The sequence below is a fragment of the Bufo bufo genome, chromosome 8 (assembly GCF_905171765.1).
Source record: "Bufo bufo chromosome 8, aBufBuf1.1, whole genome shotgun sequence".
NCBI classification, from domain to species: Eukaryota; Metazoa; Chordata; class Amphibia; order Anura; family Bufonidae; genus Bufo; species Bufo bufo.
The window spans coordinates 29,925,694-29,948,320 of record NC_053396.1 but is presented as its reverse complement, the minus strand read 5'-3'; the positions used below and the strand labels follow the sequence as shown (position 1 = coordinate 29,948,320).

The 22,627-nt window shown below is 42.4% G+C and overlaps 1 protein-coding gene across 2 annotated transcripts in view; it reads left to right on the top strand.

The window, feature by feature from the left end:
* Positions 1 to 2,666, top strand: part of PBX3 (PBX homeobox 3) — a 201,814-nt gene extending 199,148 nt beyond the window's left edge. For both annotated transcript variants that reach the window (XM_040442678.1, XM_040442679.1), the window contains one exon: positions 544 to 2,666. In XM_040442678.1, coding sequence (XP_040298612.1) covers positions 544 to 636 — 93 coding nt within the window. In that variant the 3' untranslated portion in view covers positions 637 to 2,666. The remainder of the gene's footprint in view (positions 1 to 543) is intronic.
* Positions 2,667 to 22,627: the final 19,961 nt, after the last annotated feature.

Genomic DNA, 22,627 nt, shown 5'->3' with positions numbered 1-22,627 from the left:
AATGGGTCCGCAAAAAAAATAAATAGAACATGTCCTATTATTGTCCGCATTACAGACAAGGATAGGACTGTTCTAGTAGGGGCCAGCTGTTCCGTTCTGCAAAATATGGAATGCACACGGACTTCAGCCGTATTTTTTGCGGACCGCAAAATACATACGGTCCTGTGCATGAGCCCTAACCCACAGATTACAGCCGACTGCTAAAGGTCCTAGGGAAAAGTCAGAGTGCATGTCGGGGGGCTTCTAAGCATGGTCTGAAATGGACACACCAAGAGGAACACTTGAGTCTTATGCATTACATTGTTTACTACAGATGTGTCCTTCCCTTTTCCTCCTGGCTCGAGATAACAGGTGTCGGGTGACGAGCTTTGGAAAAAAAAAGTTTTTTGTTTTTTTTGTTGTTGTTTTTTTTAAACTGGTCATCTGGCACCACTCACCTTGCGATATCTTGAGGAAATGTGAAGAAGAAACAGTATGTAGACAAATTTTTGGAAAGAGTGTAGTAAATTTTTAGTAAAATGTGTGTATTTATTTTGTTTCCAGGCTAATGGAGGGTGGCATGAGGCGGCAACCCCTTCTTCTGTCACCTCCCCAACAGAAGGGCCCGGCAGCGTGAACTCTGATACCTCTAACTGAGTGACCCCTCATAAAACTGTGCAGTCCCAGCTCTCTGGAGGGATAAGGCATCATGTTAGGTCTTTATTCAACACTTCGTTAAGCAGATACCCAGCTCTGAGGAAGAAGAAGACCTTCACCTTCCGATAAATCTTCTTCTCCAGCTCATTGGTGCTGCTTTGCCTGTTTCAAATAAGGACCCGCACACAGCCGCATTGTACGTCCCAGCTGAGACAAGCTGCTGGATTCCAGTACATCAGAATTTTTCTTTTCTTTTTTGCTTAATCACCACTTTGAAAGCACTTTATCTAATCGGGCCAAGATCTGAGTTAGAATCTGTGAAACGGTCTCCACGTCCCATCGGCACTTTTTAATCAACGGCTCATCTGAAGGAATGAAGTAGCAGCTTTAAGGAGAAACGTTTGCATGTTTGCCTAGAGTATCTGGGGTTACAGTGAAGAGACATTCTGATGATGATGATGATGATTTTTTTCTTCTTGCTCGTTTTCCTATAGGACACATCAAAAGCTCTGTTGATCTGTGAAGATGCATCCACTTCTACAGGGAAAAAAAAAAATCTTCACATGCTGTTAATGAATTATCTCACCGGATGGACTCTTTAATCAAGCCCTTTCATGTTGTCATCTGTCGGCCACATTTCCAATTTTTTTTTATTTTATTTCAGAATTCAAAAACAAATAAAATAAAAAATCTCTGTAAACAGTTTGTAGGGCATTGTCTAAAAATTAGGGTAACACAATTGGGGGCAAATTATGTAATAGGAATATCTCTGTTACACATCACATTCCGGTTCATGATAGGAAAAGAAGTGACATCGGGTCCCATAACAACAAACCAAAGAAACTTTAAAATCACAATATGAAATTTGTTTTTGTTTTTTCTCCATATGTCATTTAAAAGCTATACAGAGGGCTTTTTTATTTTTTATTTTTTTTTACATATATTATAGCTAATGATTTTTTTTTTTTTTGTGGTTTGCTATTATTAAGCAAATGCATCTTCAACGGAGTCTCCTCCAGTAATGCAGTAACTTTTTGGTTCTTATTAGCCTTTCCCAACCTTGTAAATAACCCTTTCCGTGGCAGAGGATGACGGGAAAGGGATTGAATCCCCAATGTGGTGTTTTACAGCAACGGGTTAAATGCTGTATAATGAATTTCTCAAAATCTGCCCTTTCTTGTGGCAATTAAAAACAAAACAAAAAAAAACACTGTATATATTGTAGCAAAAGAGAATTTATACATGGTCACCGAACGAAACTGCTTTATTTACCTCATAAAAACTCATAGGAGCCAACAGACATGTCACATGTAGATTAGTCTGCCCACCTACTACCTCTGAATATCATGCGTAGTACGTCTAACTTTCTATCATCGTGTGATTACAACAGCAGATTGGGCCACGGTGCCTCTGGATCATGCTGGAATCTATAGTAGTGCCATAATATTGTAAATAAAATATAAAACAGTAAATTTTACAAATTCAAACCAAGCAACAGCATAAAATAATGACACCAATATTTCTAAAGGGAATGTCTCATGAAAAAATGACTATTTAAATCATTTTTTTTAATTAATTTTTTTACTTTTGTACATCATTTTTGTATTATTTTTGGAGGTGATTTTTCATATTTTATGTTTATATATAGAGGCTGACATTACCTGTTTTCTGCAACTCATGTATCATCTTTTGTTATATGGCCAGGGTCAACGGGGGACGAGGAACTTAGGGGGAGATTTATTATCTCCCTATGCCATTTTTCTGGCCAAAAACAAATAAGTCATAGACTTCGTGTTTGCAACTTTTTAAAATCTACTGTGACCAAACGTATTCGCAAGTGGTGCTTCTACGCTGCTCTCTGAGAAGGAGGCATGGTGAGGTAGAGACACGGACTTCCTGCGCCAAGTCATAAATTAAAGGCTATCTACACCTTCAGAGGCAATTTTTGTTTATGATTGCATTTTAGTCATTTTTGGCAAAAAATTATATTTTTGATTGGCCTTTATTAAAAATATTGAGCCATTCTGTCACAAAGGGTTAACTGTTTTTCTAGCTGTGTGACTGGTACTGTCACTTTCACTTTGTGCTGGTCATCTAATAAGCCTTATCTCTAAACTACTAAGAGGTCATAAACACTTATTTAAGCCACATTCTTATCAGTAAGATAAGAACTGAGCTATAATGAGTGTTTATAATGTCAGAGATAAGAAGCCGTCAGCTCCCCAACTGATGGAAGAGAGAGAAAATCCAGAGGCTGCTACTAGAGCATCTCAGCTCTGTACAGAAAAAAGGACTCCATATTCGTAATAAAGACCAATTGAAAAAAAGATTTTTAGCTCAAAATAAGTACAATGCAATAATAATAAATAAAAAAAATTGCCTTTAAGTGTATCTTCCGGCAGCGCAGGGGATATCAACACCAGCGTACTATACACCGGTCTTGATAAATCTCCGCCTTAGATAACAACTCTATTAGACTGCTGGATGCCTAGTCTTTGTATGCAGTTCCCCTGCTATTTCTGGGACATCATTCTTTTTTTTAAATATTGCATAATTTTTTTGTATCCTAAAATTTTAAAACAATATGGCATAAGTGCACACATTTTCAACGTTTAATAATTTTTAATTGGTTAAGATAGGATTGGTCTTGCTGATTACGTGTTGTATAAATGGTACAGAATGGTATAAAATAAGTAACACTCACGTTACTCATCCCTGTTGCTTCCCGGGTTCCCCACTAGTCTTCTGCTTCCGCGGATCACTCAGCCAATCACTGTCCGTAATGATGGCCTGCAATGACTACTAGTTGCCGTGTGTTGATTTTGAATTTTCCACTTTCTGTAATGAAACCTAATTTTAACAAAAAGACAAAAACAAGAATTTTGTAACTGGACTGATTCCCAAATTTAGAATAATGTTCCACAAGGTTAAATGCGTGGTTTCCATCAACTTCATGTCACCTTGCTAGATAGAGGTGGACTGGAAACTTAATGTGGCCCTGGAAAAACAAAAAGTGGCCCCAGGTTGTAGAAGAGTCCAAACTGACAGAAGGTGGGCCAACACAAGCCACAAGTAATACAGTTGAATTCAGGAGGACACCTGCAGCTGCTGGCCAGGTGGATAAGTGCATGATGCTCCTAGCATTAATGCTGAGACCATCAGATCTTTATGTATCTGGCCAGCAGCTGTGAGGAGGGCTCGGGTGGCCTACTTGGCATCGGCCCAGTGGGAAATTTCCATGTAGGGTATATGGCCATTCCCCCTTCAAAAAGATCAAGGTTATATTTAGGGATGAGGAAATTTCATATTTCGAAGTTGGCGTGCGTGTTCTCACCTGCATAACGGAAACGAGACGGATCCATTTTGCAGCCCATAGACTTCTATTATGACGGAATGAATAACGGAATGCCTCTAAAGGCATTCCGTTATACATTCCGTCATAGAATTGCGTTATGGTCCGTGGTAACGGAATCCATAACGCAATTCGGTAAATACCACAACATGAACACGCACGCGAACTTCAAAATATGAATTTCGCTCACCCCTAGTTATATTTTTAAATTTTTCCTCAAATATGTGCTGTTTAAAGTTACTTGCAATTAGAATTTATATCTTTTTACCCTTTGCATATACATAATTTTACACTGTTGTTTTTTTTTTTTTTAGTTTTTTTTTTTCCATCTTCATTTTTTCCTATGTTGTATCTGGCTGCAAAAAGTTGCCTGTGCTATCATTTGTGCCTCCACAATGTGCAAAATAATTAAAGGGAAGGCGCACCAGGACAAATGGAAACAATATAGTCAAGCAAATTAACAATATTAATTAAAAAAGCTAAAAAAAATATTAGAATGTTCAGCACTACTATACAATTCCGCATTAGTTATGGGTGGTATAAATTCTTATTTTTTTTTAACACATTCTGCTGCTCTTCACTTTTTTTTTTCATTCTTATACGTAATGTACATTGTAATCTTTTTGGAGATAAAATGAAAATGTATCTTTAAAAAAAATACACTTTATAAAGCTGCTTTTGCAACTTTGGAGCTTATGGGTGAACATGAGGTCTTACGTTCAACACATAAAATAAGATTAAACAGTAAAACTGTTGTATATACTAAGAGACATTTTAAATGTTTTTTCATCTCGTTAATTCCACACAAAAAAAATAAAAAGAATAAAAAAAAACATTGTAATGCATACAAATTTCAGTATGGGGTGGGATATGTGATGGGAGGGTGGGCAAGGTGGGTGGCATTATGGGAATATCTTTTTTTTCTTTTTCTTTTTTCTTTGCTTTGAGTTCACTTTTGTATTGTATGAAGATCTGGCTGGGGTTGATTCACGGGAATACTGATGGTAATGACAATTTGTGGCAGTGATTCTAACGTATTAAAATCCAATCTGTTTGGTGTTTACTTTTTAACTGGATTATACCCCTGGATTGAAAAGAAAAAAAAAAAGAAAAAAAAAAGTCTTCCTTGTGGTAGTTCTATGTAGTTTAAAAATACAAATAAAATGTTTTTGATTTGCTGTGCGCGTTTTTTTTTTTGTGTATTACACAGGTGCCCTTATAACAAACACAAAAAACAGCACCACACTGGTCCACAGGTTGTGTCTGGTGGTGCCAGAACTGAATGGTGCTGAGCTGCAGTAAAACACAAACCTGTGAACAGATTCTGTTATTTTTGGACACCTTTTGAGATTTTTTTTTTTTTTCATTTCAGGCTAAAATCATTGATAAATTGGTCTTTATTAAAAATGCTTAGCCATTTTTGAGATACAGGGGTTAAAAAAATCAGTCTATTAGCAGACTGTTGCTCCTGAGCATTCATTATAGTTAAACTGTTATCGAAGAATATAGCTTAAATGAGTGTTTATGAAGTCAGGAGACAAGAGATAAGGCTTCACATGAGCTGTCAGCTGACAGAACTGAGAAGTGATACTTTGCAAACAGACTGATTTTTTAACCCTTGTATCTCAAAAACAGCTGAACATTTTTAATAAGGACCAGTTGAAAACAATGATTTTTTTAGCCCAAAATGAGTAAATTGCAATAATAAAAAAATTGCCTTTAAGGGTACATACGCACATGCCTGAAAATATAGAAGGGGAATTCACTTTTCTATTGCAATGGGTTTATTTCCAATCTGCATTACAGGTCCATATATACAGCAGTTTTCTTACGCAGCGTGTAGATGAGATTTCTTAAAATCCAATCGAATTTGCTGGCACTGTGCAACGCCTCAGATCTGCCATATGAAAATCCATGATTTCAAATCTGCAGCATTTCAGTCACATGTGAACATAGCCTATAGCAGTTGTCCCATGAGCATCATTTCTCAGTGATACATGTATGTCCACCTGTCCATAGCATAGGTGATAAATGTACTATCTCTGGAGGTTTAACAGCTGGGGCCCCCATCAATCATAAGAGCAGGGATCCCCGAGTCCCCAGTGTGAATGAAGAGGTGGTGCGCATACATGACCACCACTATTTATTTCTATGGGACTGTCAGAGATAGCCACTGTATAGATACTGAATGGTGGTCACACGTACACAGCGATCCATGGTCGTCCAAGATATTGCGATCTTTGCCAAAATTAATGGCCTAAAATTTTGGGACCATAAAAGACAATAGTTTGTAGAAACCGTTTTTCCCTGCATTTCTGCCCTAGTAGTGGTATAATCCGCACCGCCATGCCATAACGCGGACCATACACTTAACATAGATGATGACCGTTTGGCCGACTACTGTTCCTGCCGAACCCCCTCTGCCTGTATCTTTTCTCAATGGGGAGAGGGCGGTAAGCTGCTGCCAGACACCTGAGAACTAAAGAATTGGGCATGTTAAAATATAGCATACCCAAGCCTTCTTTCCCCCGACATCTGCCAATGGGGGAGAATCAAGACACCAATGGTCGGCCAGTCCCAACAGTTATCTAATGTGTATGACCACCTGAGGGGTAACAGCAGAGAACTGATAAGTGGATTCCAGTACTCATGCAAATAGATAATACAATGAACAGAAAAGAGCAGAATGTTGGTTTATTGATAAAACAATAAAATAGCATAGTAAAAAAAAAAAAAAGCTTCTGTAACGCATTTCGAAGGGGGCCCCCTTCGACGCGAGTTACAGAAGCTTTTTTACTTTGTCATTTATGGTTTTATCTATAAACCAATGCTTTTTTATCTGTTGATTTTACTATATAGTGGGGATCCACACCGGGTCACCAGCAGCAAAAGTGGAGCAGTTCTACTTTATTGGACCACTCAGGGACAATTGCTCTAAGGCAGACTCTGTACATTAGGGGTAGACAACCTCCGGCACTCCAGGTGTTGTGAAACTACAACTCCTAGCATGCATACTTCCTCTACTCTTCTCAGAACTCTCATAGAAATGAATAGAGCATGCTGGGAATTGTAGTTTTACAACAGCTGGAGTGCCGCAGGTTGCTGACCCCTTCTCTACCTGCTCTTTCCCACTTCTCGTCTGGTAAGTGTCTCGTATATTTGGGGTTCTAGTCATTAGTTAGTGGTTTTACATTATGGAGGGGCCTGGTGCTCTCTCTTCATTCATGCAAATAGATGTCATATTTGCCTCATTTGTCTAATTCATTGACTTCGGTTTTCTCTTCCATAATCCTGACAGTTTTTGCTACTTTTTATCCCTGTAGCAAAATGGATCCTGATGACGTAAGGTGATTAATTTGCTGCAAACCAGTGGACAATGGTGGCTGCAATATACGTATTTTATTTTATTTTATTAATAATTATGTTATTTATTATATACAGTACAGACCAAAAGTTTGGACACACCTTCTCATTCAAAGAGTTTTCTTTATTTTCATGACTATGAAAATTGTAGATTCACACTGAAGGCATCAAAACTATGAATTAACACATGTGGAATTATATACATAACAAACAAGTGTGAAACAACTGAAAATATGTCATATTCTAGGTTCTTCAAAGTAGCCACCTTTTGCTTTGATTACTGCTTTGCACACTCTTGGCATTCTCTTGATGAGCTTCAAGAGGTAGTCCCCTGAAATAGTTTTCACTTGACAGGTGTGCCCTGTCAGGTTTAATAAGTGGGATTTCTTGCCTTATAAATGGGGTTGGGACCATCAGTTGCGTTGAGGAGAAGTCAGGTGGATACACAGCTGATAGTCCTACTGAATAGACTGTTAGAATTTGTATTATGGCAAGAAAAAAGCAGCTAAGTAAAGAAAAACGAGTGGCCATCATTACTTTAAGAAATGAAGGTCAGTCAGTCAGCTGAAAAATTGGGAAAACGTTGAAAGTAAGGGCTATTTGACCATGAAGGAGAGTGATGGGGTGCTGCGCCAGATGACCTGGCCTCCACAGTCACCGGACCTGAACCCAATCGAGATGGTTTGGGGTGAGCTGGACCGCAGAGTGAAGGCAAAAGGGCCAACAAGTGCTAAGCATCTCTAGGAACTCCTTTAAGACTGTTGGAAGACCATTTCAGGTGACTACCTCTTGAAGCTCATCAAGAGAATGCCAAGAGTGTGCAAAGCAGTAATCAAAGCAAAAGGTGGCTACTTTGAAGAACCTAGAATATGACATATTTCAGTTGTTTCACACTTGTTTGTTATGTATATAATTCCACATGTGTTAATTCATAGTTTTGATGCCTTCATAGTCATGAAAATAAAGAAAACTCTTTGAATGAGAAGGTGTGTCCAAACTTTTGGTCTGTACTGTGTATATATATATATATATATATATATATATATATATACACACACACACATACTGTACAATATTTATAAGGGGTTGTCAGAGTTTTTATTTTTATTTTTCTTTCGTTTTCTCAAAGTCATGGGGGGCCTGTTGATACTAACATAGTTTATAAGGCTGAAAAAAAGACACCCAGAGAGCCTGTTATCTTGCATTTGATCCAGAGGAAGGCAAAAAAAAAATCATGAGGTAGAAGACAATTTTCCTCATTTTAGGGGAAAAATTCCTTCCCGGCTCCAATCAGGCAATCAGAATAACTCCCTGGATCAACGACCCCTCTCTAGTAGCTATAGCCTGTAATATTATTACGCTCCAGAAATACATCCAGGCCCCTCTTGAATTCCTTTATTGTACTCACCATCACCACCTCCTCAGGCAGAGAGTTCCATAGTCTCACTGCTCTTACCGTAAAGAATCCTCTTCTATGTTTGTGTACAAACCTTCCTATTCGCCAGACGCAGAGGATGTCCCCTCGTCACAAAAAAAGAAATCCACTTTCCTACACCCTTTTTGATCCAGCGCTGCCGGTCTGTCATCTTCCCGGGCTTCAGCAGCCAATCACTTGCCTTAGTGGTCTCACGCCATACACATCTTAAACCGGTGATTGGCTGCAGCGCTATATGGAACGCCATGAAATGTGCTCCACTCCATGTCATATTAGGCAGGTAATTCTCCTCTAAAAGCTATGCTGGTGAACAGTGCCCCCATTTTTTTCTGAAAGCACCCATGATGAGTCTCTGTATAAAATTAGAGGTACAGTATGCCCCTAGATGCTAAATTAAAAATAGTCAAATGAGCCGCTTTTCTGAATTAACTGAAAAACGCAACTTTAAACTGCCAGAGTAACGTCATTTTTGTATATAGCAATGGCTGTATTCTGAAGGTTCATAACAGGTCATCATATCTTCGATGGCAGCACAGTCATCTCACTGATTGCATAGAGTTGGTTGACATCATGGGTTACGCCAGGTCACTGACTTACTGAAGAAGCGAAAGCTTTCTATTTGTTAAGAGTGATGAGCAGGAATGCCTGGAAATAAAATAGAAGTTGTAGCGATCTCTTGTACGCTCTTTTTTGTGCTGCAGCGTTCCTTTCTTTCAGTGTGCGTGCTGTGCCTTGCATGCCCCCTCCTCCATTACATTGAATGGGAAGCATGTCAGCAGGGACTACGCCAGCGTAATGAACGCAAAGCCCATCTTGCTTCCCCCCCCCACCATCACATCTCCTCCGGCCCACAGGCTACAAGCTGTCATACGCTGATGAGGTTCATAGCTGGGACTATCAACCAGGCTTCCCCCCGCCTGCCCACGTTTCCTCTCATGCCCGCGCCCAGGAGGCATCATTAACGTACCCCATCTAGAGGCAATTGAGAGCCCTCTCTCCGCTTACAGGATGGCCTTTCTTGAGAACTGGTTGGCCAGTATAAATGTTACACCTCTCAGTCACTTGGGTGTTAACCCTTTTACATCAAAATCGGAAGAAATAGCCTATTCTAGCTTTGAAGAAGGCAACAAAAAGTTTCCGCATTCTGCCGTCATTTTGAATTTGCCATTTTAGCTAGTATTAAGCAATCTGCTCATGTCTGACTATGTACAAGTTATGTTAAAAATAATTTAGGATAGTTACTCACCACCCTCCATACTGGATCCGCATTAAATGCAGATGTAGCAGAGCCAAATTTGTCCTTTGCCAAACCTCCTCATAGCTCAACAGTAGCATAAGGCAGGTGTCCCAGTACTAAAATATTGATACAGCATCAAGATCTGGACACCTCGTGGTTTTACAGAATAGATTATCACAGAAATATAGTGACGTAAGCTGAATTCTGAGGGTCCTGGTGCCGTGATTGTAAGATTATAGCAGTGAGGAAAGATGCATTAGTTGTAGAACCAATACAGTTCAGAATATCACACATTCAGCTCGGCTACAAATTCCTCAAAGAGAATGACCGACTGCTTAAATCATGTTTTATCTTAAAGAGGGTTTTCTGGAATTTTCATACTGATGACCTATCCTCAGGATCGGTGGGGATCCAACACTCGGCACCCCCTTCAGATCAGAGCCCTGCCTTTCCTTCATTGTTTACCTGCTCGCCATCGATATCGCAGCGATGAGCAGGTGTAATTACAAGCCGTCCCATTCACTTCTATGGGATGGCTCGTTCCTATGCGCTTGAATGGGAACGAGCCGTCCCATTGAAGTGTATGGAACAGCTTGTAATTACACTGCTGACCGCCGCCGTGCTGGCGAGTAGGTAGGCCATCAATATTAAAATCCCAGGGGGAAAAAATTTAAACATTTTTTGAATTTTTGCTGATTTTTGTTTAATTTTCCATGTCAATATCTATATTTAAAAAAAGAAATCCTAAAATCATGCAGTTTTCGCACTGGCCACTAGACCTAATAATATGTTTAGGCTTCCTTTTCTGTGCAGGTAACTTTTCAGTAGCCATCACATTATTATGGTAGACAGGATTACAATTATATGATATCACCTCTGTATACATAACACATGATCCACCATTCACAATAGATGATATTGCAGCTTATCTACTCCCTCCTGACCTCTGCACAGGTCAAAGAGCATGCCTAGAAAAATCAACTATAGATGTCAATGAGATCCGCTCCTGTCCATTGTGTCTATGGCCTGTGTGGCTGCTCTCAAAGGATAGGACAGGGCTGGCCAACCTGAGGCTCTCCAGCTGTTGCAAAACTACAAATCCCAGCATGCCCAGACTGCCTATAGCTATCAGCTTACAGCAGAGCAAGGTGGGAGTTGTAGTTTAACATAAAAACTTGATTTAAACAATAGGTAATTTTCTGATGACACATTCCCTTTTACATAAATGTTATTAGAATCTCAGTTATAGGGATTATCCCACAACATTGGGAGACATGGAAGTCATGGAGGATGCTCCCAAGATTTAAGGCAGGGAGAGCAGGGGGAAATGTATGGCCATAATCTCTGCGACCACATGACCACTAGGCCTACTTACTTGTAATTGTTGCCCCTTTAAAAGGGTTCACTGCGATTTTCATACTAATGGGCTATCCTCAGGATAAGGCCTCATGCACAGAGCCGTTGTTGTGATCCGCATCTGAGCCGCCGTTTTGGCGGCTCGGATGTGGACCCATTCACTTCAATGGGGCCGCAAAAGATGCGGACAGCACACCGTGTGCTGTCCGCATCCGTTGCTCCGTACCGTGGCCCCGCTAAAAAAATATAACATGTCCTATTCTTGTCCGCGCTTTGCGAACAAGAATAGGCATTTATATTGAAGGCTGTCCGTGCGGTTCCTCAGATTGCGGAACGCAACACGGACGCCATCCGTGTTTTGCGGATCCGCGATTATTTCGGACCACAAAACACACCACGGTCGTGTGCATGAGGCCTTAGTCATCAATATGTCATCAGCAGTGGTCTAACTCCCGGCACCCCCCCACCGATCAGCTGTTTAAGAAAGCCACGACACTCATCAGAGCTTTGGTGAGCGCCACAGCCTCCTCATGGCTTACCAAGCACAGCACCATCCATTGGATAGCGGATGTGCTTGGTATTGCAGCTCAAATCCCATTGGGACTGAGCTGCGCCTTGGCCATGTGACCGATGAACATGACTAGGGATGAGCGAAGCGAGCTTCGGATCCTGGATCGCTCAAAACTTCGGTTTAATGCTGTATGGAGATCTATCTCCGTACAGCATTAACATGAACGGCCTCAGACGAAGCGAAGTCAGTTATTCCAGAAGCCTTGGGAGACTTCGGTGAATAACTTAGGTATTTTATTTTTAAACAGAAAAACTTTTTTAAAACTCAGCTTCTGGTACCTCGGAACCGAAGCCGAGTTCAGATGCAAGTTTTAAAAAGGTTTTTCAGTTTAAAATTCATATACCGAAGTTATTCACCAAAGTCTTGCAAGACTTTGGGAATAACTGACTTTGCCTCGTCGGAGGCCATACATTTGAGTGCTGTATGGAGACGGATCTCCATACAGCTTTAAACTGAAGTTTTGAGTGAAGCGACTTCGGCTATAGCTTTGCTCATCCCTAAACATGACGGCACATGTCCTAGGAAAAGGCCTAAAGCTCACGAAGTGCTGCGGCCTCTGCATACAGCTGATCAGCAGGGGTGCCGGGAGTTGGACCACTACTGATAAGATATTGATAACCTATCCTTAGGATAGGCCATCAAAATCCTGGAGAACCTCTTTAATAATATGTGGGACTGCAGGGAATTTCAAGTCCCCTACACATGCCATGCCGACTGGTCAGAGGAAACCAAGCCGTTTGTAAGCAGTAAACTGCCTAAAATTCCCTTTAACCCCATATGTTATTATCTGAACTGTGTTTAAAGGGGTGTCCAAGATAAGAAAAAAAGCGTCTACCATAAACCACTCCAGTCTTGTCCATGAGCCGTGTCTGGTACTGGAGGTCAGCCCTGTTCAAGTGAATCGTGAATTGATTTAAATAGGCAAAACCATAACCGATGGGGTATACACTAGTGTTCATCTATTCACAGCAGTCACGAGCGAAGACTCCCTGAAGGCAGAATTTCCAATTATAGCATTATATTAGGAAATAGCTAATTATATAATTCCTTAATAATTCATTTGACATGTTTTCATATGACATTAAGATTATATTGCCTTTTATAGTATTGTACGTTATAAGGTGTATTTTCCAGTTTGGTCCCTAAGGTCCCACATGGCCCTTCTACTTCCCCCTATTATGAATCACACACTGTAGTCCTGACCACAGCCAGGGCACTAGGGGTAACAGATAATTAGTTTTTAATAATATAGTTTTTCCACTGGTTCCAGATGCAGTGATCCCTTTAATGACCAGTGCAAGGACTAGACTGGAGGTAAGGGTTTGGGAGCTGTAAACAAAATCCTAATTTACTACACAGCTTGACGTCCGAACTTGCTGAAGATAAAAATTTCCTACATAGCAAGTAATACGCCAGCTTTTCATCATGTGTGGATCATAACCTTATACTAGAATACTATTGTTGAAGCTTCTATTCATCTATATAAAATGTAATCTTTAAAAATGACTTAATTCATATGCAAATGTGTAGATAAATACCTCGGGGCGGGCCCGAGCCACTCTGTGCACTCTTGCTCCTCCTGCTTCCTTTGCCAGACCCTCCCTTTCCTTCTTGATTGACAGGGTCAAGTCGTCTCGCCTGCCTCTTGTCAATCAAGGAGAGGGAGGGGCTGGCAGAGGAAGCAGGAGGAGCAAGGGTGCACAGAGTGACTTGGCCCCGCCCTCAGTGCTCCTAACTGTTCATTTGCATATGGACTTCAATTACTTTTTCTCCAGAATGAAGGAACAGATCACTAAGTGAAAAGTATCATTACATTCAACTGAGCTAGCCCTACAAGACATTGCGTCTGGGTTAAGGGTATGTTCACATGGTGTACTCCGCCACGGTTGTTCACGTTGAATACCGCGGACCTGCTCATGAGCAGTGGACACCTGCCTCTGTGTCCATCCAGGGACGCTTGCGGTTTTACACCACGACCTGTGAACTGTAGTGCTGACACTATACAGTGTGTCCATTCCAAGATTCCACTGAGTGAACGGGCCCCTAACAGTAAATTTCCTGGGGACAGGTTCCCTTTAAATCTTCTGGTCCCCACAGAAACACAGGCAGGAAAGGAGATGACAGCTACAACAATCTTCTAAAAATGATGACTCAACTTTGCTGGACCAGATGTAATAAATAGAACAGCAAACCGAACGGGAACAGTTTATATGTTTCAGATCTAGTATCTTTAATCATAGCGCATCTGGTCACCCACCTGCATTCCAGTACTTACAGTCACTTTCCTGTTCTCTCTTTTCTCATCGTCTGACAGTTTTTGTCTATCATTCGGGTAGCCATACTGCTGTGTCGGCAATATGAGGTGAGCCTGTGTGACTTATGTCATTGACCTGTTAATACCTGCTATTAAGATATTACCCTAGGAGGCGCTGTTTTTGATTTTACGTGTTCTCTAGCATCCACAGTACATACTTGCATCTGCGAGGTTTCTCTGTTACGGCATCTATTTGTTACGCCATGCCCTGTGAGTGTTCTGAGGAGATCTGTCATAGTTGCTGCACGTGACTCGATCTGACATTTTTTTTGTTGTGGGTTTGAGCTGAATCCCACCTCCTCCCAGGTGTTGTTCTTTAGGTAATTGGTGAGGCTATTTATTCCTCCCTCTCCCTATAGCCTTTGCGGGTTATAGTTCTGCCTTGTGAGAGCTCTGGAAGTTTGGTGGATCATCTGCTCCAACACATGAGATAAGTCCTTTTCCCTTTTTCCTTCTGTGTCTGTTTTGTCTAGGCCTCTAGGGTGACGCTAGCTCCTTCGAGCTGGGTGTCTCTTTCCCACTTCCCTACAGCTGAGGGTTTGGTTCAGTGTGTTTTAGTTTTAGGTACGTGAGCATGTGCATAGCAGCTTAGGGAACGTGTTTTTGGGATTGCTAGGAGGTGATCCCTTTTTTCCCTAGCATTTGGGGCCTAGTCAGTTGTTTTGTTTGCTTTGCCGTGTTCTGTTTCCTTCTCCCTTATCTTACCTACCGTGACACCATTGTACTGTATGGTCACCACTAGTGTTGAGCGAAGCAAGCTTCAGATCATAGATCCGAAATCGCTTCGGTCAAAACTTTATTGAATGCTGGACGGAGATCCGTCTCCATACAGCATTCAAAAGTATGGGCTCCAGCGAGGTGAAACTCGTGAGACTTCGGTGAATAACTTCAGCCATCGATTTTGTACCTTGGTACCAAAGCCGACTTCAGATTCAAGTTTTAAAATGTTTTTCAAGTTTAAAAATCAAAGTCTAAAGTTATTCACCGAAGTCTCACAAGTTTCACCTCGCCGGAGCCCATATATTACGATGCTGTACGGAGATGGATCTCCGTTCAGCATTCAAACAAAGTTTTGACCGAAGCGACTTCGGATTTATGATTCGAAGCTCACTTCACTCAACACTAGTCACCGCTGAAAAATCCCATTGAGGGTGCATTCACACGACCGTATGTATTTTGCGATCTGCAAAATCCAGATCCGCAAAAAATACGGATGATATCCGTGTTGCATCCATTTTTTTTTGCAGACCCATTGTAACAATGCCTATTTCTGTCCATAAAACGGACAAGAATAGGACATGTTCTATCTTTTTTTGGAACTTCAGAACAGATATACGGAAGCGGACAGCACATGGTGTGCTGTACGCATTTTATGTGTCCTATTGAAATGAATGGGTCCGCATCCAATGCAGATCGGATGTGGACCAAAAATATGGTCGTGTGAATGGGGTCTAAATCTGTCGGTTTGCCAGCTTCTTTGATGTAGAACGCCATACCCTAGAGCAGGGATAAGCAACCTCCGACACCCCAGCTTTTCTGAAACTACAACTCCCAGAATCCTTATGTCATTTCTTTGGGAGTTACAAGAACAGCCGAGTAAGTATGCATGCTGGGAGTTGTAGTTTCACAGCAGCTGTAGTGCCAAAGGTTGCTGATGCCTGCCTTACAGCTACCCAACCATTTCTCGACAAGTGGTGTTGAGCCACAATGGATATTAAATGGGAGAAATTCAGCTAAAAATAGCCGTCTTCAAAATGCTTTCAGTGTTACTATGGCACCCAGGACGCTATTAAAGTCCTGGTTGCCGTAGTAGTAGTGGGGAGCGGGGGAGCAGTATACTTACAGTCCGTGCGGCTCCCGGGGCGCTCCAGAATGACGTCAGAGCGCCCCATGCGCATGGATGACGTGATCCATGTGATCACGTGATCCATGCGCTTGGGGCGCCCTGACGTCACTCTGGAGCGCCCCGGGAGCCGCACGGACTGTAAGTATACTGCTCCCCCGCTCCCCACTACACTTTACCATGGGTGCCAGGACTTTAGCGTCCTGGGAGCCATGGTAACCACTTTTAAAAAGCTAAATGTCGGGTCCGGCAATGCGCCGAAACGACGTTTAGCTTAAGGCCGGATCCGGATCAATGCCTTTCAATGGGCATTAATCCCGGATCCGGCCTTGCGGCAAGTCTTCAGGATTTTTGGCCGGAGCAAAAAGCGCAGCATGCTGCGGTATTTTCTCCGGCCAAAAAACGTTCCGTTTCGGAACTGAAGACATCCTGATGCATCCTGAACGGATTTCTCTCCATTCAGAATGCATTAGGATAAAACTGATCAGGATTCGTCCGGCATAGAGCCCCGACGACGGAACTCTATGCCGGAAGAAAAGAACGCAGGTGTGAAAGAGCCCTAAGACGTCAGTAACATGAGGACATCCCTGGTGTCACTAGGGTTAATAATATTGAGAGCTGCCTCATGGTTGGGGAACATTACCTTATGTCAAATCCACAAGTTTTTGGGACTACCATACAATATTTCTAAATTTATAGACGGTGTAATGATCGGGCTGTTGGATTTGTACATGTTCGTTTTCTTTTGTTCTCAGGGGAGATAAGCCACCACCCAAAGGTATCTGGCAAGTTGGCAACAGTATACTCCCCTCTCCCTATTCAGAATCCCTGGCGATGGGAGGGCGGGAGAAATACAGTAGTTGTCGGCCAAACAAGCCTTCTATAGTCTATGGCCCGTCTGAGGGTCCTTTCACATGGACATATTTCTGCCCATCAAAGAGCGTCAACTGATGGTACAGCATATTGATCTTTAACGTTAAGTGCTGTTTACGTGCGGCATCATTGTGAGTGTGGGGACAAGCAACTGGTTGTATGATTGTTTGTCCCCATACAATTCTTATTTGTCGGCACTACATTGCCTGTTAACACAGGGTGATGTGCTGCTGATAAATTATGATTTTTAGTGTTGCTTATTAATTTTTTGGGTGATTGGCATGGGACAATGACCAGGTGCGATTGTTGATTGTTCCCGATTCTCATCCCTTAAAGGGTTTATCTGAGATTAGTATCTGATCGGTGGGAGTCCGACACCTGTTACCCTCGACTATCAGTTGTGTAAGGGCTTGTTCACATGACCGTATGGCTTTTACAGTGTTTTAGGGGCTGTTTTTAGCAGATCCGTTTTCCGGTTTTTGTTTCAGTAGTGCTTCCGGTTCCGTTCCGTTTTTCCGTATGGCACATACAGTAATTACATAGAAAAAATTGGGCTGGGCATAAAATTTTCAATAGATGGTTCCGCAAAAACGGAACAGATACGGAAGAAATACGGAGTACATTCCGTATGTGTTCCGGTTTTTTGGCAGACCCGTTGACTTGAATGGAGCCATGGAACGTGATTTGCGGGCAATAATAGGACATGTTCTATCTTTGAACTGAAAAACGGAAATACGGAAACGGAATGCATACGGAGTACATTCTGGTTTTTTTGCGGAACCATTGAAATAAATGGTTCCGTATACGGACCATATATGGAACTTAAAGAACGGCCCGTACACGGAACGCAAAAAACTTTTGTGTGAATGAGCCCTAAGGCCTCATTCACACGACCATTTTTATTTACGTTTACGGGCCGTTTTTTTGCGTTCCGTATACGGTCCGTATAAGGAACCATTCATTTCAATGGTTCCGCAAAAAAAAAAAACGAATGTACTCCGTGTGCATTCAGTTTACGTTTTTCCGTTCCGTTGAAGGATAGAACATGTCCTATTATTGCCCGCAAATCACGTTCCGTGGCAAGTCTATGGGTCCTCAAAAAAATTGAACACATACGGAAATACGGAAACTAAATGCATACGGAGTACATTCGTGTTTTTTTTGTGGAACCATTGAAATGAATGGTTCCTTATATGGACCGTATACAGAACGCAAAAAACGGGCCGTAAACGAAAAAAATAAACGGTCTTGTGAATGAGGCCTTAGGGCTCGTTCACACAAACGTTTTTTGCATTCCGTGTACAGGCCGTTTTTTAAATTCCATATACGGTCCGTATACGGAACCATTCATTTCAATGGTTTCGCAAAAAAAACTGAATGTACTCCGTATGCATTCCGTTTCCGTTTTTCCGTTCAAAGATAGAACATGTCCAATTATTGCCCGCAAATCACGTTCCGTAACTCCATTCAAGTCAATGGGTCCGCCCAAAAAACGGAACACTTACGGAATGTACTCCGTATGTCTTCGGTATCCGTTCCGTTTTTGCAGAACCATCTACTGTAAATTTTATGCCCAGCCCAATTTTTTCTATGTAATCACTGTATACTGTATATGCCATACGGAAAAATGGAACAGAAACGGAATCACAACGGAAACAAAAAAACAAAACAACGGATCCGTGAAAAACGGACCGCAAAACACTGAAAAAGCCATACGGTCGTGTGAAAGAAACCTAAGCACCAGCACTGCAGCCTTCTCTCCGATACATTGTACAGCGGCTGTGCTTGGTATCTCAGCTCAGCGCCTAGGCCATGTGACCGATGAACGTGATGTCACCTGGCTTAGGCTAATGTCACAACTAGACAGCTGAGAAGCTCTGACAGGAGCTTTCCAGATCCTCCTCCTTGAGTTTCTTTGTTTTGGTTAAGTTCCTCATCTCGTTAGTCTATCTCAGCTGTCATGCAGTTGGACTGATTGCTTCCCTTTAAGTTCCTCCCCATGATGCATTAGGTTGCGGCTTATACAACTTCCTGGAGTGTGTGCGCATGCTGTTTCTTTTCCTCAGTCCTCTGCAAGATAAGTGCTGTTCCTTTATTTGTGATTTTCTGTCTGCTGGATTTTCAGGTGACCCTGACTCCCTCCGTGTCTTGTGTAGGGAGCCGGTGGCCGTGTCCCCTCACTATTGTAGGGTCTTCAGGTATTAGATAGCCGAGGTACGTTTATATGCGCCCATCCACCTTTGGGGTGTTCGCATAGGCTGAGCAATTAGGGAGAGTGGCAAGTCTCATGTAGGGGTCTCCCTTTTGTTCCTTAGTTGTGGATCCAGTGAGTCATTAATTGTATTGCATTGTCTTGTTTCCTGTACACCATCCGTGACAGCTAAGCTGCGTGAAGGCCACGGCACTACTTTGAGCGCCGATGCCTTCTCAAAGAGCTGATTGGCAGGGGTGTTGGGTATCGGACCCCCATCGATCAGTTAAAAAAATCTTTTACAAGGGCTGGATCAGCAGGCAATTATTGGGAAAAAAACGTTCATTCCTGATAATTGCTGGCTTGTCAGAGTAGGTGAGAGCAGCATTTACATACAGCTCTCACCTGCACTGTATAGTAGCTATGGCTACTGCTACTCATGTCCCTATAGAGAATTATTGTTGTAAGCACAATCTGCTGCCCAGAACTTATGATTTTCATATCCACATTATCAATGCTTTCTCTCAATGTTTTTTTAGTTCATAGGGTGATAAGCGGCACCTTTGCACAACTATCTAATTTGACAATTATCGGGACTGCGTGTTCCTAGCAATGCTCCTTCCCGATAATTGCCCCAATCATCATCCTGTGCAAAGGGGTCTTTTAGACCAGAGCTAATCAGGAATGTAGACACAGGAGACAAACAAATCTTAATCTCTTTATCATTCATTTCCTGGAAGGAGGAGAAGGAAGCCGATTTCTGCCTTTTGTTAGACTAGTATTTTGCATACTGAAGCTTGTTTCTGAGAATTAAATCACGCAGCAAAGTCAGATCCTTGGCCGAGAGTCTTATGTCTTACTACGTCTAGTCTGCTACAAGTGACCCCCACATTCCTGTTTCGTGATATCATTCGGTCTGTCCCTGCTCTGTCTGATTTCAACTGCGTCACTCTGAGAAATTTATTGCTTCTGGCCTGCACAACCTTTTCCTTTCTGAGGCAAGAACTCGTAGATATATACAGACATATAATTCCCAGAGACATATGTACACCACCCATATATCACCTAACAACAGAAGCGCATTAACACACTGGATATGTGCTTAACCCACTGGAACTGGAATAGCTAGGCATAGGACGTCAAGGGTAGAAGAGAGCAGCTGCCCCCTGGGACTCGTGGGAAGCTCACCCATTCTCCGCCACTCCCATCCTGAAGCTGTCTGGGTCTCCACTCGTCTCTACTTCCTGGCCCTGTCTTCATACACAGGACATGCCCACTGTCTAAGATGGGACACTGCTGTGGCTCAGCGGGCATTTCATGTGCGTCAAGATGGGACCAGGAAGTAGAGACCAGTGTGGACCCGAGCAGAATTGGAACGTGAAAGGTGAGGGATCAATAATGTATTACTTCTTTCTTAACCCACTCTGAGCCAGCTGCCACCATTTTTTTTCAAGCCGGAAGACTCATTTAATGAGTTAAACGGAAGCTGTATTTGTTTGCCTTTAGTAAGTGCCCCCTAGTGGTGGCTTCAGGCAGACAGAATTTTGTCATTTGATTATGGCCATATAGGTGACTATATAAAAACGATAAAAAAAATATATATATATATATATATATATATATATATATATATCGGTACACTTTAAGATTCACAGGGCACCACAAACTGATACGAATACGTTAAAGCAATAACTGTACAACTGATACTACTACAAGTACCACGTTTCACCAAGGGCCAAAACAGAAGTAAGTACTACGCAGAACTGAGGCAGTGAGTCCCGGATGTCCAGGTGTGATTCCACAAGTGTCACTTTTTGGGTGATTCTTCTGCCGTATGATATACAGGGCTGGAGAGTTACCATCTATTGCAGTAAAACTGGAAATCTTTATACAAAGTTACACTGAATGCTCTAGGCAAAACTGATCCACTGTGTTATATTCAGCGCAGGGTCCAAGGGGGAGCAAAGTTTTGTCCTTTAAAGGGGTTATCCAACCCCAAAAATGCCCCCCCAAATGTTTGGACCCATCACACAGATTGTATTTATCTCGCTCCCCAGCATCCACGTCACTTCTGATGCCGCCGCCGCTGCATCTCCCCGTTGTGTGGGATCAAAACATGGGGGAGGGCGGTGACGCTAGGAAGGCTCGTTCCCGTCGGGCATCAAAAGCAACGCGGGTGCCAGGGAGCAAGGTAAGTACAATTTGTGTGAGGGGCCTGGGCATTTGGGGGGGGGGGGGGGTGCATTTTTGGGGTTTTAAGTTATTGTTATTATTATTCCCTTAATTTATTTGTAAAGTAATGTACTTGTTCACCTGCTAAGATAAATGGGTATGGTGGCACATGCTCAGCTTCGTCCTAAAACTGCCACCAGTTGGATCTTCTTTTAGAAGCTGTGACAGTTAGGCCTCATGCACACGACCGTTGTGTGCATCCGCGTCCATGGTTCCGTTTTCCGTTTTTTTTCGCGGCTCTATTGACTTTCAATGAGTCCGTGGAAAAATCGGAAAATGCACCGTTTGGCAGCCGCATCCGTGATCCGTGTTTCCTGGCAGTGAAAAAAATATGACCTGTCCTATTTTTTTCACGGTCAACGGTTCGCGGACCCATTCAAGTCAATGGGGCCGTGAAAAATCACGGATGCACACAAGATTGTCATCCGCGTCCGTGATCCGTGTCCGTTTTCCCTATCATTTTCAATGCAAACATGACTTAGTTTTTTTTTTCACTTTTCATGTCCGTGGATCCTCCAAAAATCAAGGAAGACCCACGGACGAAAAAACGGTCACGGATCACGGACCAACGGAACCCCGTTTTGCGGACTGTGAAAAAATACTGCATGAGGCCTTACAAGGAGATAGTTGCATAAGGGACATGCCGCTGTGGAAGGACACACACCCTCTGCTGTGACAGGGAGCCGCAGCCGAAAGAACATACCCCCCGAACTGCCAGCCTGAAGAGAATCTCTGGATCCATGTGAGGTGCAGGGCTGGTTCTAGGTTTGTTACAAAGAGATTGTCCTGTACTATATGATGTCTGATTTGTGTTTCTTACATCAATCAATCACGGCCCCTTTAAACTTATCTTCCCAAGCCCCCGCTAACAGGGCACCACCAGTACGTCCTCTAAGCCGGGCTGTTGCCATGATAATATTTTTCAGCTGCAGCGGTGATTGCTCATATACCACTGCAGCCAAGCAATTGGCCTCAGTGGTCTCATGCTGTATACTGCTGAGGTCACGGATCGGCTGCAGCAGTATATGGGGCGTCAAAGCTGCAGCCCAGCAGAGAGGATGGAGCGGCAGGAATGAATCGAATGTGTCTCGCGAAGGTGAGCTTAAGTTATTTTTTTATTTTACCAGCCACCCTGCCCGGGTAATTATTTCTTTTTTTACTTGGACAATCCTTTTGAGTTGTCTCATAGATATATACATCTATGTATATATAACTTGGTGCATA